The sequence below is a fragment of the Balearica regulorum genome, chromosome Z (genome assembly GCF_011004875.1).
Source record: "Balearica regulorum gibbericeps isolate bBalReg1 chromosome Z, bBalReg1.pri, whole genome shotgun sequence".
In the NCBI taxonomy this organism is placed as follows: Eukaryota; Metazoa; Chordata; class Aves; order Gruiformes; family Gruidae; genus Balearica; species Balearica regulorum.
The window spans coordinates 16,810,167-16,822,179 of record NC_046220.1 but is presented as its reverse complement, the minus strand read 5'-3'; the positions used below and the strand labels follow the sequence as shown (position 1 = coordinate 16,822,179).

General features: G+C 40.2%; 1 protein-coding gene across 3 annotated transcripts in view; it reads left to right on the top strand.

The window, feature by feature from the left end:
- DGKQ (diacylglycerol kinase theta) overlaps positions 1-12,013 on the top strand; it is a 96,945-nt gene that overhangs the window by 74,151 nt on the left and 10,781 nt on the right. For all 3 annotated transcript variants that reach the window (XM_075739366.1, XM_075739367.1, XM_075739368.1), the window contains exons 15-18: positions 1,373-1,488; positions 8,431-8,582; positions 9,940-10,088; positions 10,683-10,864. In XM_075739366.1, the coding sequence (XP_075595481.1) occupies positions 1,373-1,488; positions 8,431-8,582; positions 9,940-10,088; positions 10,683-10,864 (599 nt within the window). The remainder of the gene's footprint in view (positions 1-1,372; positions 1,489-8,430; positions 8,583-9,939; positions 10,089-10,682; positions 10,865-12,013) is intronic.

Here is a 12,013-nt window from a genome sequence, read left to right as displayed (position 1 = left end):
CTTCCAAAATGCTAAAATTTGGTACTACTTTTGAACTTGATAGGATTGTTTCACAGTCACTGTTTCCTAGCACAGTGTTAAGTGGGGATTCAGTGGCTGCAAGTCTGAAGAAAATCAGTACACTCATCTCTGCCTTCATCCTTGGAACTGTTGCTTTGTTTTCGCTGTACGAGTTTTATTTCAGCAAGGTTGGAGAAGCCTTGAGGCTTCTGAGAGCCGGAGCAGCAGTGGCTCTGTGCAGCTTTAGTGCAGTGGTCAGGTGGAGATCTGCGGTTGATAAAACTTAAGGGTGGCATTTATCTTTTGTACGTTTAGGTGTCTGTATCCGAGGTATTTCACATCCTTTGGCAGGCGTAACTTTCACATGACTGCTAAATGAATCTTTCTAAAGCGTGGTTTTGGGGACTGATGTGTGCTTCCTTTGTGCATTTGCTGTCTGCACATGGCTAGTTAATACTGACTTCTCATAAGGAAAACCATAAAGCTTTCAGATGTGCCTTCTCCTTTTCATATTTGTCATTGCACAATAGTTGTTTTCATTATAATCTTATCATGTCACAGCTTCATTTAACCAAGTTTACCTGCATGTGTTTTTTAGATGTTTCTGCTTGTATGTGAGTTTTACTGTTCTTTGTGTTTTTTCACTTCCTGGGTATTTTTAGGTTTCTGATAACTTCACGACTCACTTTTGATTGCAGCCAGGTTATGTTACCAGCTTACATCTCATATGCTGTCCGTTATGCACTTTTGATCTTTTCCTGCCCTTTTTTCCTCCTCACTAAGTATCTTACTTTAAACTAATTTGTCAGTATTTTATTTTTCCCTTTTGTCTTTCCTTCTTTCTCAACTTCCCCATACAGACCTAAGCCGATATAAAGATCTTAATTGATTCTCAAACCAAATCTTTGCTTGTAGTAATTCTTACTGAGCTATTGTCAATGAATGGAACTACTAGATTTTTTAATAATGAGATGAAAATTAATTGAAAAATGAAACCTTATAGCTTTGTCACTTTCCCATGGTGAGAACAGCCTGTTAGTTATGATAAAGAGTATGGAAATAGGCCATGCCTCTGAAGCCCAAAGGAAGTCTTTAAATATGCATCAGTTCTGTGCTGCAGTTCTTGTCCTCAAACTGCTTTGCTTTAACAAAAATCTGGGATATGGGTATCTGGTGTTTGGAGCTATGAAGGCACGCTTACAAAACAAAAAACAGCCCAATTCACTGATAACCAACAACCACAAGTGTTGCAGAGTAACTCTTACTGACTAATGTCCTGAGTAAACCAAGTAAACGTTTGCTGTGATATGATGATACAGGTTTCCTAATAATGACAGAAAATACAAAAAATAGTTCTGATGCCTCTTTACAGGTGCTGTTGTTCTCGAAATTTCATGCTTTTCTGAAGCTGAAAGAATATATATGCTAGTTAAAGATACAACTGTCAATGACAAGCCTCTGAATGCTGTGGTGATTCCTGAAGTTATGGTAAGAGATGGGTTTGAATTTAAAATACGTCTTAAAAGAAAAACAACTACCTTAAGGCTTTTCTGCCGGAAGTAAATGAAAATACATTTTATTCAAAGGAGCCATACAGTAAGTTTCTGTAGTAGTGTGATGAAAAAAAAATACTTGAAAGCCTGTACTTCACGTATATGGTATACTTCTGTGTGTTAAGTCACTTGTCCTGTTACTGTTGAGTTGTCAGGAATAACTATACAACTATAAAGGAGAGAAAAAAACATTTTTTTCCTCTTTATTTCTTTCAATGGTTGAAAAGTTAGGTAGGCTTTTAGTTTTAACTGGCAGTCTTAAAATGCTTACAACAACTTTGTTTTGGGGACTAAATGTGTTTCCTTACTAACCATGAGGTAAAGAAAGTACTAATGCTAATTTTCACATTTATAATATCTTCATTTCTGCCATTCTGTATCAGAGGGAGTTTGACCTTGTTTAAATGCTGCATCATGGATTTCAGAGGGAAACAGTCTTTTGAAAGATGTAGTGCAAGAGTCCTTTCACAAATTTACTTGATTCTGATTTATTAATTTTTTATGGTTACAAATAATGTTCCTGTGAATTAGTTGGTTTAATAATAGGTTTCATGTTAAAGCAAATTCATGGTGAAAAGAGGGAAATGTTTCACTGAGCAAAGTGGTTTTTAACCAGGGTGGTGTAGGTTCTGTCCAAAAGAGAGTGTAGCCATAGTTACTTTCTGCTGAGCTGTTGTGTATCTAGCAGTTACTGTCTTTCTGGAGTTGCATTGTGGCAAGTGAAGTTAGAGTCTTGGTTTGACTTCTTAGAACTTCACTGTTGAGAACTTAAAAAAATACATAATTAGTGGAAATTATGAAACAACTTTAGATGGGAGAGTCTCAAGTTCAATACCCGTAGTTGCATACTTACATGCCTGCTTTGACCATTTAAAGAGCCTTATGCTAATCAAAGTTTTCTGAAGGTAAAATTATTTTTTTTGTAAGAGCAGATACTAGTGGCAGTGCTCACATGAAACTGGCCAGATGAAAAACTATCCTCTCTCCAAAAAAAGTGAGAGCCTTGTTCTTATGCATGCATAGGTATTATGTTTTGTGAGATCCTTAGAAACCAAAGTTCCCCCTTGTCCTAACTATGTTTCAGAGTTTCTGTTATCAGAAGCAGAAAGCAGCATGAAGATGGGACTGCTTTTGGATGCATGTTTTCGGTGACTTTTAGGCAAATGCATTATCAGCTTAGATTTGGTGCACAGTGTGTGAAGTTGAACATACTCCACTCCATTACATGTGTGTTTGGTTTTCTGACAGTAGATACCTTTGAAGGGAATTTCTTGATGTCAGGAAAATATGGATAATGCTATCTGTTACCTGATGCAATACATTTTTTTGAAACTACAGTTCGGAGGACTGCTAGGGATGGATTTCTAATGTGTAAGAAGGAGAGAGGGGCTGTACATGTGCACATACATTTTTGTTTCCATTTCAGCGTGTATTGTTTATATTTGGTCATCCCACTGAAATAAGCCAAAAGTTAATCGAAATAATATATCAAGTGTTGTTCATATGTGCTTTGGCCACCCAGCTTACGCTGTTCACTAATTATCCAGGGTAAACTAATGAGTGGCTGTGGACTCTGCTTTGGGTAGTGATTGGACTAGATGACCTCCTGAGGTACTTGCTAACCTAGCTTATCCTTTTATCCTATGATACTAGTAGCCTTTGTTTATACATGTGACCATTTAAATATAGCACCAGTAAATACTTACACAGGAACTGAGGACAATATTGAATTTATGCTGTTTGACATTTCTTGTGGGTGAAATACAAAGAAATTGGGAAATGAAGGGCTAATGCTTAGTCTCAGAAGAAGAACGGGTGATAAAACAAACACCACCGTGTTTTGGTTAATGAATTATTTTTCCAAATTACAACTTAAATTTAAGAACAAACAAACCAAGACAACCCTTCCTAAAAGTCAATAAAAGCACAGAAGTAAAATGGTGATTAGCAGGTTGCTAGTCCTTCGTTTTCCCGAGGTAAGATTTACTTACTCTGTGCCCGATACACCTTCTAAGGAGGAGGCCCAGTTCTAGTCTGGCATGGTCAGGTCTGCCAGAAGCAATTCATCTTCTTGCTGTCATTACTGAAAAGTTTGAATGCAGAATTAGTTTGCACTAACTGCTTATTAGAAAGCCAAGCCATTAGAGTGATCAGATGTGTTGATCTGTTCTGCTGTTTCATTATCTTGGGCCCTTAAGAATTTAATCACACGCATTTTCATTTCACAATACTCAAATAAATGAAAATACTCCCTTTGTTGGAGTGTGAAAAAAATATAGTCTCTTCCAAAGCTGCTTAGCTGCTGTGTGTAAGGACCTGCAGGGGCAGTTTGGTGTCACTCTTTGGTAGCATGTCAAGGTGAAAGACATTGCAGGGCTGAATCTTTGAATTGCAGGCTAATTTACCAGAACTCCTTTTGCGGTACTGGCCAACAAGGAAATCAGCAGAGTGCTGTGTGAGGCCAGTATTGGCACCAAGATGACAAGTTTTTGTGGCTTTATCGCTATTGCCACTTACGAATGGAGTGCCCTCTGACATGCTGTACTTAGGTTCCTTAAGAGTAGTAGAAAAAGATGGGGGAGTTTCCCAAATGGGTGAAACGTTCTATTTCATTCATTCCACTAATTCCACACATGTGTCCAACTTAAAAGCATGATAGTTTAATGTCCCTCTTAGCCAAAACACCATGAAAGGTTACTTTCCACCCTTCTTCTACTGCTGCAGTTCCCCAAAAAGTAAAGAAAAGGCATGATCTCCTGCTGTGTTGACCTAGCTGCTGCTCTGGTTGTGTTGAGACACCTTGCGCATGCTTTCTTACCAGATGCAATGACTCCTTTCTGTCCAGGGTGGAGGAAGTATGCACTTGCGGTGTTCTGAGTCCTTGCACATGGGAGATGCTGCAGACAGCGTGCCTGCAAATGTTGAATTTTACTTGTCACTTAGAGACATCTACAGTTCCTGGAGACAGCCCACCACCCTGGAAGATGCGCCGTGGTTGTCGTGCTGGCAGGACTGTGGCATAGAACGCCTTGTTCTGCTTAATCATGAGATGATGCACAGTACACTCAACAGAAAGGGGATTAGCATGGGTAATAAATATCTTGCCCCAGCCTGAAGCTGCATTGTGCTAATCCTGACAAATGAAGCGATTCACAGTGACTGTCAGTGTCTAAATCACATGGCCTCCTTCAGCTGTCTCTAAGAAACAAGCAATAAATTCCTTCCTGAACGCCAGCCAACACAAAACCCCTCTGCAGTTTTCACTTCTCAAGCAGACCGCTGAAGCCAGGGCTAAAGGGGGAAGGGAGTCCTGAGGCTGTGAGTCACACATCCCCTTCTGCCCAGTAACAAACTCATTCGTATGTCCCCACTGGGGCTTTATAAACGGATGAAAAAAAAAATTCTGCAGCATAAGAGTGCTACCTGTGTGGCCCTAATCGTAATGGAACGTGTAGTCCTCAGAAAGCAATGCAGCAGCCCTGCTCTGCTGTACAAACTGTCATAGTTTTTAACCTGTACAGAAAAAGAATTGTTTTCTTAGAAGCTGGCCTTTATCTAGGGATTTAGCAATGTTCCTTACACCTCTAAGTTTAATGAAAAGTGATGATGGGAAGCAAGTTATCTGTAAGGCTAAGCACTTTCTAGAATACTTCTGTTTATTTTACATAGGTGTGTTTAGTCTTAAATAGGTACGGTTAGAGACTTACATTAGAAGATACTTGAATAAAGATGGGTTTGAGTGGTAGGACTCCTCAGTTTACACTACATACAGATAACGTTGCTAACTCCAGGCATTCTCCCCAGCTGCTTGTGAATCTTAGTAGCATTCAAGGTAAATGTTTCACTTTTTTTTTTTTTTAATAATATTGACACTGGACAATTAGGAAATTTAGATAGCAGTTTTGTTCAAACTGTAAATATATATTTGCAACAATATATATTTACTTGGGTTAGATCTCAGACAACTTTCCAAAACACAGCTGTGCTTTTGAATGCCTGGGAGCTTACCACGTCTGAAAAATCACTGTGATTCCCTGAAGTTCCTTTTGAATTATTTTAGTTACTTGATTTTAAACCCAGTGTGTTAGAACTTGCCTGTAAAAGCAAGTAATATAAAACATGTGTTCAACATGTCATTTCTAAATGTCCAAAACCAGTATTTTTAGAAACTGATTTCCTGAAGAAAAGGTAATCAACTGTTCTTGTCCACATTCAAGTAAGGTATTTGTTTGACTTTGAGTGTTGGGCTGGTTTCTTCTCTCTCATTCTTTATTGAAAAAGTTTTTGTTTACTTTGAGCTGAAGAAATGAATATTTTTTCTTTCTATTATCCCATTACTCCTCTTTTTTTAAACCCCGTAAGTTTCCGGGCATTGGACCAAGGCTGAGGTTTCAGATAGCCTGTATTTTTCAGACAGGTGAAATGACTGGAGATGACATTTGGGTAGTAAAAAAGCTTTGAAGAGGAAGAAATGGGGAGTGGTCAGGTGGGAAGGTAGGGCAGAGTAGAAGCTGGAACAAGGAGTGCAGGACAGGAACAGTTTGACCTGTTATCCCATGGGACATGGCGTTTCCCTTCAGACCTGCTCTGCCTTTAATTGCTTGTGGGGTTTTCAGAGGACTATTCATAACGGGATGTGGCAGATGGTGGTGCAGGAACTGATGGAGTAATGAGAAGGGCTTTACTTTGGGAAAAGCCAGAACTCTGCTTACTATTTTTATTAATGCCTGTGATGGCTCGAAGGGAGGAAATCCACTTCTGTCATTGGGATGTGTGGATCCTTGAGCTGTTGAGCCTACAACTCAAGAAGTCCTTCCTTTTTGTGACAGTGGCATGCAGTGTTTTCCTTAGACTTCCTTTGCTGGCTACAAATATCCTTTCTATGTGCTTAACAGAAATAAATATATTACCCTTGTTGTGGGTTGGACACTCTTTGAGTAGTTGATTCCTCTTTTCCAATAAAGCCTGAATATAGAGGTGAGAGGTGTTTTGACCTAGCAGCTGTCACAGTATAGTGTGAAGGTGGTTCCTCTGGAAGAAGCTACGTGGACAGCTTTGCAGCCTCTGTCTCACCAATCTAGTTGTTTTGCCAGCACTGAAACCTTAGCAGTACAACAAAATTTTGAGGTTCTTCTGGCTGTTTGACAGCCAAAATAGCCCTTGTTTGGCTCTATTTTCTTTTTTTTTTTTTTTTTGGGGGGGGGGTGTATGTGTGTGAAAACATACACATTTTCAGACTGAATGTTTCTGGTAGAATCTAAAGGACGAGTGGAGGAACGGACAAGAGAAGTGTGTGCCTGCTCCACCAACCTTCTTCCCTGCTTAGAGTTCCTCTTCCCAATGTGTTTTCTGTTTGTCCCTGTGAACCATGCTGGATGGCAGAGGGCATTTCTCATCCAGGCAGTGACACAGATGTGGGTATCTTGACACATCTGCCAGTGTGTGACTTACAGAGGATTAGCACTCAGCTGTTTTAGGAAAGCAAAATTTGATGAAATCTCTCAAATACTGGGAAGACCCAAATGATCGTTTGTTTTTAAGCATCCAAGTCAGCTCACAGATAGGTGGTGGTCTGGGGTATCTCAACATCAGACTCCAGTTTGCTTCCCCACAAAGTTACTCATTAATTTGTCCTGATTTCTCCATTCTTCACCTTAGTTTTAACTTTCTGGTGGTTGCTCATAGACAGCAGACAAGAGGCTCTCTGGGTGCTCTCTGGGTGCTCTCTCCTCCCCTCTGTAGCTGTTGGTATCTCTCTGCATGTTTGCACACTGCGGTCATACTGCTGCCTTACAGCCTCCTGAATCATTCTTGTCTAAATTGACTTATATTTAGCAGTGTTGTTCTGTTCCCTGAATCCATCCTGTCAGCTGCGTGACAAATTGCTGTTCCCTGAATGCTGTCCAATTTGTAAATACAAATTACCACGACTTAGGGACTGTGGCAAACATTTCTGTTCTGAAGTGTGCTCATTGAAATGCCCAAAGGACTTTTCTGGCACTTACCTGCCCACAGCACTGTAGCAGGATGGATGAAAGGTGTGCTGGCATTTTCTCATCTTTCTGAACCATTTACAAGTCATTTTACAGAATGATTTATGGGCTGACAACCAATCCTGGGGGTGGGGGGGGGTGTGTTTCTGGTGGTTGGAAGTTTTGACCTCCAGTGAGGCTGCAGGTACTGTTCCTGCATGGTCCGTGGAGTACCCCAGAAAATCCCTCTTCTGCCCTGTGCAGTGGCTTCCTTTGGAGTGGTTTCTGGACAGGTACCAGGCTCCCCCCCAGCACGGCCGTGCTTTGAGAGTCCTTTCAGCAGCAACTTCAGCAGAGGTTTGAGAAGCATAAGATACTGGCACCAAATCCTCCTGATAAAAAAATGTAAATAGATATTTTTAAAAGAAGCTTTCAGCTTTTCATGGGGAGGGGCATGCCCCTCATTTTGAAATGTTTTATCCTTGTAAATTAACATGTATTCTAAGACTACCACAAAACTTAAGACAAATGTTTCAATTGTTTTGGGGAGTTCTCTCTTTGCGGGGAAACTGAATTGTACCTGACTTTGGAAGGTACCTTATCCCTCACACTAGTCTTTGGCTTAGACTCTTTACTGAGAATGCATAGGAAGGACACTTACAGTGCCTTTGCTTTTAACATGAGGCTCAACTGTGTAGCTGGAGTGGGTTAAAGAAACTTCAGTTACCAGAAAAACAAGATCAGCAGCTAAGCTGTCCATCATCTGGACATTGAATCTTTATTTATCGAATCTAGATTTTTTTTACTAAGCATCACGGAAGCATCAGGAAATACTTCGGAGATGTAGTAGTAATTTTCCTTGCCTAGTCATGGGTTTGGTAATCCTTTCTCTTGTCTTCTTTCAGGCTTCCAAGATGCCACAGAACTGCTGCCCACTTCTTGTATTTGTGAATCCAAAAAGTGGTGGTCTAAAAGGTCGGGATCTGCTGTACAGTTTTAGAAAGCTGCTAAACCCACATCAGGTCTTTGAGCTTACCAATGGTGGCCCACTGCCTGGGTAAATCATCATATTTTTTAAATTTTTTTATGCTGTTTTGTTAATTTTTGAAAAAATGGATCTGAGTAATTTGTTATGAAGATCTATATTGCTTCTGTTCTGTGCCTGAAGACCAGAGCAGTGGATCACTCCTCCTGACTTGTTCTCACTGTGAAAACTTTGAAGTTCTCTAAAGAAAAGAGAACAGAGTAGTTCCTGATGTATGTGCTTGTGTCAAGTCTAATAGAGTCCAGTCCTGGGAAAGTCATATGCACTTTACAATAACACATAATTACTAAAAATAAAAAGATTTTATAATCGGATGGGGATGGAAAGAGAAATGTCACGTTGCCCGATGAGGGCTCGTTTTTGCTTTTATTTCCTCTGATGTTTCATGGGAACTAAGAGGAAAATACAATAAAATTTTCTATCTTGACTCTTGAAACTTGGCCACAATTGCAGAATTAACAGGGCCTGCCTGATCACAGCTGCAACATTTCTAAATACAAGGAACAGAACATAATGTGCTTGTAGGGAGGCAGGAACCGATTACTTGATTTAATCAACACCACTTTGTTACCATCTTCATAAAACGAAAGTGATGGTTGTAGCCTACTCAAAGTAGCCTCATGCCTTCAGCACTGCTTTAACAAAGAACTGTCATGATAAGCTCTTCAGAACCAAAACTTTTGTGGGAGAAACACAGCTTATGCAGGAAGCAAGGAAAACAAGCTGCACAAACTAAGCTTTTTGTCAGAACTGTATAATTCTGTTGTCTTTCTAATGCTGCAACTTCAGTAATTTGTTCATTTTGTTTTGCCCATGGAATCCATCTGTAGCTTTATGCCAAAATGCTTCCACTAGTTCATTGCTCCTTGTGCAATGGGAAATAAAAATTCCTTTGTAGGACATCTTGGTATGTAGGATGAAAAGCCACAAAGGGTAAGAGTGACCTGGGAGACAGTACTGTGAAGAAGAAAATGTACTGTGAGTCCTATGACTAAGTAAAAAAAAAAAAAAAAACACACACCACTAATCAACATCTGCACTAGGATTTGGAGTTATAGATGTTCACATTGAATATGTGAATATGCATACAAATAGTTAGATGTCTCTGTCTTTGGTGAAAAAAGAAAGTTATTAACAATTTAACTCTAGCTGTGAAGAATCGTAGAAGAATGTGGTTTTCACTCTTTAAACAACTTTAAAAAGTTCTTATTTTTCCATTAACTTTGTTGACGTTGATACTGAAACTGATGGTAAAGCAGGAGGGAATCCAATAATAATGTGTTATCTTACATAGCATATTAAGAGGCTTTGCTTTTCCTGTACTACATTGTAACATTTCTTTTCCCCTTTGCCTTGTTTCCCAATGCAGGCTTCACATGTTCTCTAAAGTCCCCTCCTTCCGAGTGCTGGTGTGTGGAGGGGATGGGACCGTCGGCTGGGTCCTTGGTGCGCTGGAGGAGATCAGGCACAAGCTGGTGTGCGCAGAGCCCTCGGTTGCCATCTTACCTTTAGGAACAGGTGAGAATCACAGTTACCACTGTTCTTCTGAGGGCAGAAGTCCTCCAGAAAGTTTATCTTTATCTATCTGACAAATAATGGAGTGTTGCAGTAGAGATGCCATGACTCAGTTCTGGCCAGTGTTGGAGAGCAAATGGACTATCAACTTTTCAAGAAAATGTCAGTCATGCTTTCTGAAAGAAAAATGAGCAGCAGGAGTGTTGGTTTGGGTGTGTGTTAGTGGGCAGGAGTTGGAGAGGGCAAAATATTCTCCCCCTGACAACCACAGGTGCATCAGCCATTGCTGTAAACCAGTGAACTAAGCTGCTCCCTGACTTTTCAACTCAGGTGAAAACAGGTTTTCCATCACTTTTTGTGAAGAGTCTTCAGATAAGACAGCATAGATCTATGTGATACTAAGCACAAATGCAACCACAAAATGCTTCGATATTTTTTTTGCTTGTTAACTTTTCAGTCCCATCTAACTACTTCCGTGACTTGTCTGGAGCACTTTAGTGCGATTTGATTTGTAAAACAGGGCTGATGCACTTCTTGATGCTTTTCGCTAACTTTTTGAAATGAAGTCATATTTTGGGGTTCTTTATTGTTGCCCAGGTAATGACTTAGGGAGGGTCTTGCGTTGGGGAGCTGGCTACAGTGGGGAGGACCCCTACTCGATTTTGGTTTCCGTGGATGAAGCAGACGATGTTCTTATGGATCGCTGGACTATCCTTTTGGATGCAGACGAGCCAGCTGAAGGTGCAATGAATGGCGTGGCAGAACCTGAGCCTCCAAAGGTGAGCTGAGTGCCATTTGGGTTTGCTTCTTAGGAAGACCACAAAGATGTGATTTCTAGCAAAAATCACAAAGAAGATAGATACTAATGTAGTTTAATCTTTTGTTGCTCACCTGTCCTTGAGCTGGGCCTTACTGAGCTATTCTTTACTCTGGATCTAGTGCTTTAGTTTTGGTAGGACTGCTTGGCTGCAGAACACACTTCGTAGCTGTTTGGCAAAAAGTATCTGATGGAGGATGAATGAAAAGATTCAAGTGACAATGGCATACCTTTTTGCTTCAATTAGAAATAAATTTATTTCTCAAATAAGAAGAGCTTTTTGAAGGAACAGCAAACACTTTCCAGAACACTGGTGAAACTGGAATGTCAACCAAACCCCAACTCACCCCACCCCACTCCCCCCCCCCCCCCAAAAAAGTACTCTCATCTTTCCTTTAACAGTTTAAAAAATTACTATGAGTTGCTAGCATATACAGGAAGTTAATCTTTCTGTCATCTTACTGCCATTGCATGACTGTATATGTGGCATCTGTTTTATTTTTTTTGAGTGGAAGTCCCTGTCCTTGGTTTGTATTACTTGTTTCTGTTTAGGAAAATAAAAATGTTGGTTGTAGATGGTGACTTCAGAGCTTTGTGTGAATCCTGGTTCTGTTTATCTTCAGACAAAACAAAGAAATTGGACAAGGGGATAGCAAAAAGAAAGTAGGAAATTGTAATAATGGTAGCAATTGTCTAAGATTGTAGTCCAATCACTGGAAAATGCTAGGCATTATGTGTCAGTTGGAGGATTTAAGTTGCTCAGGTTCCATCTATTTTTCACTTGGTGGAGATAGGAGTTGATTTGCCCTGAGTGCCTAATCTGGTTTTCAGAGGTGAAGGGTGGGAGGGTCAAGGAGTAGGATAGAAAAGCTATGGAATGAACTGACATGCAAAGGAACAATTAATTGCAGAAGGGGTTGAAATCTGTAGAAACTTGAGATTGGCATATAGGGAGCTGTTTAAAATGCAGCCGAGTAGGTGAAGTCAAGTTCTTTACTCATCTGGCATAAGCTAGTCACCTTCCAAAGTAAGGAAGACCGTCTTCTCAATGATGTCATGATAAATCCATGGCTGATGCCAAAAGTAAGTGGCATTAGTGTTCAGCAACTTG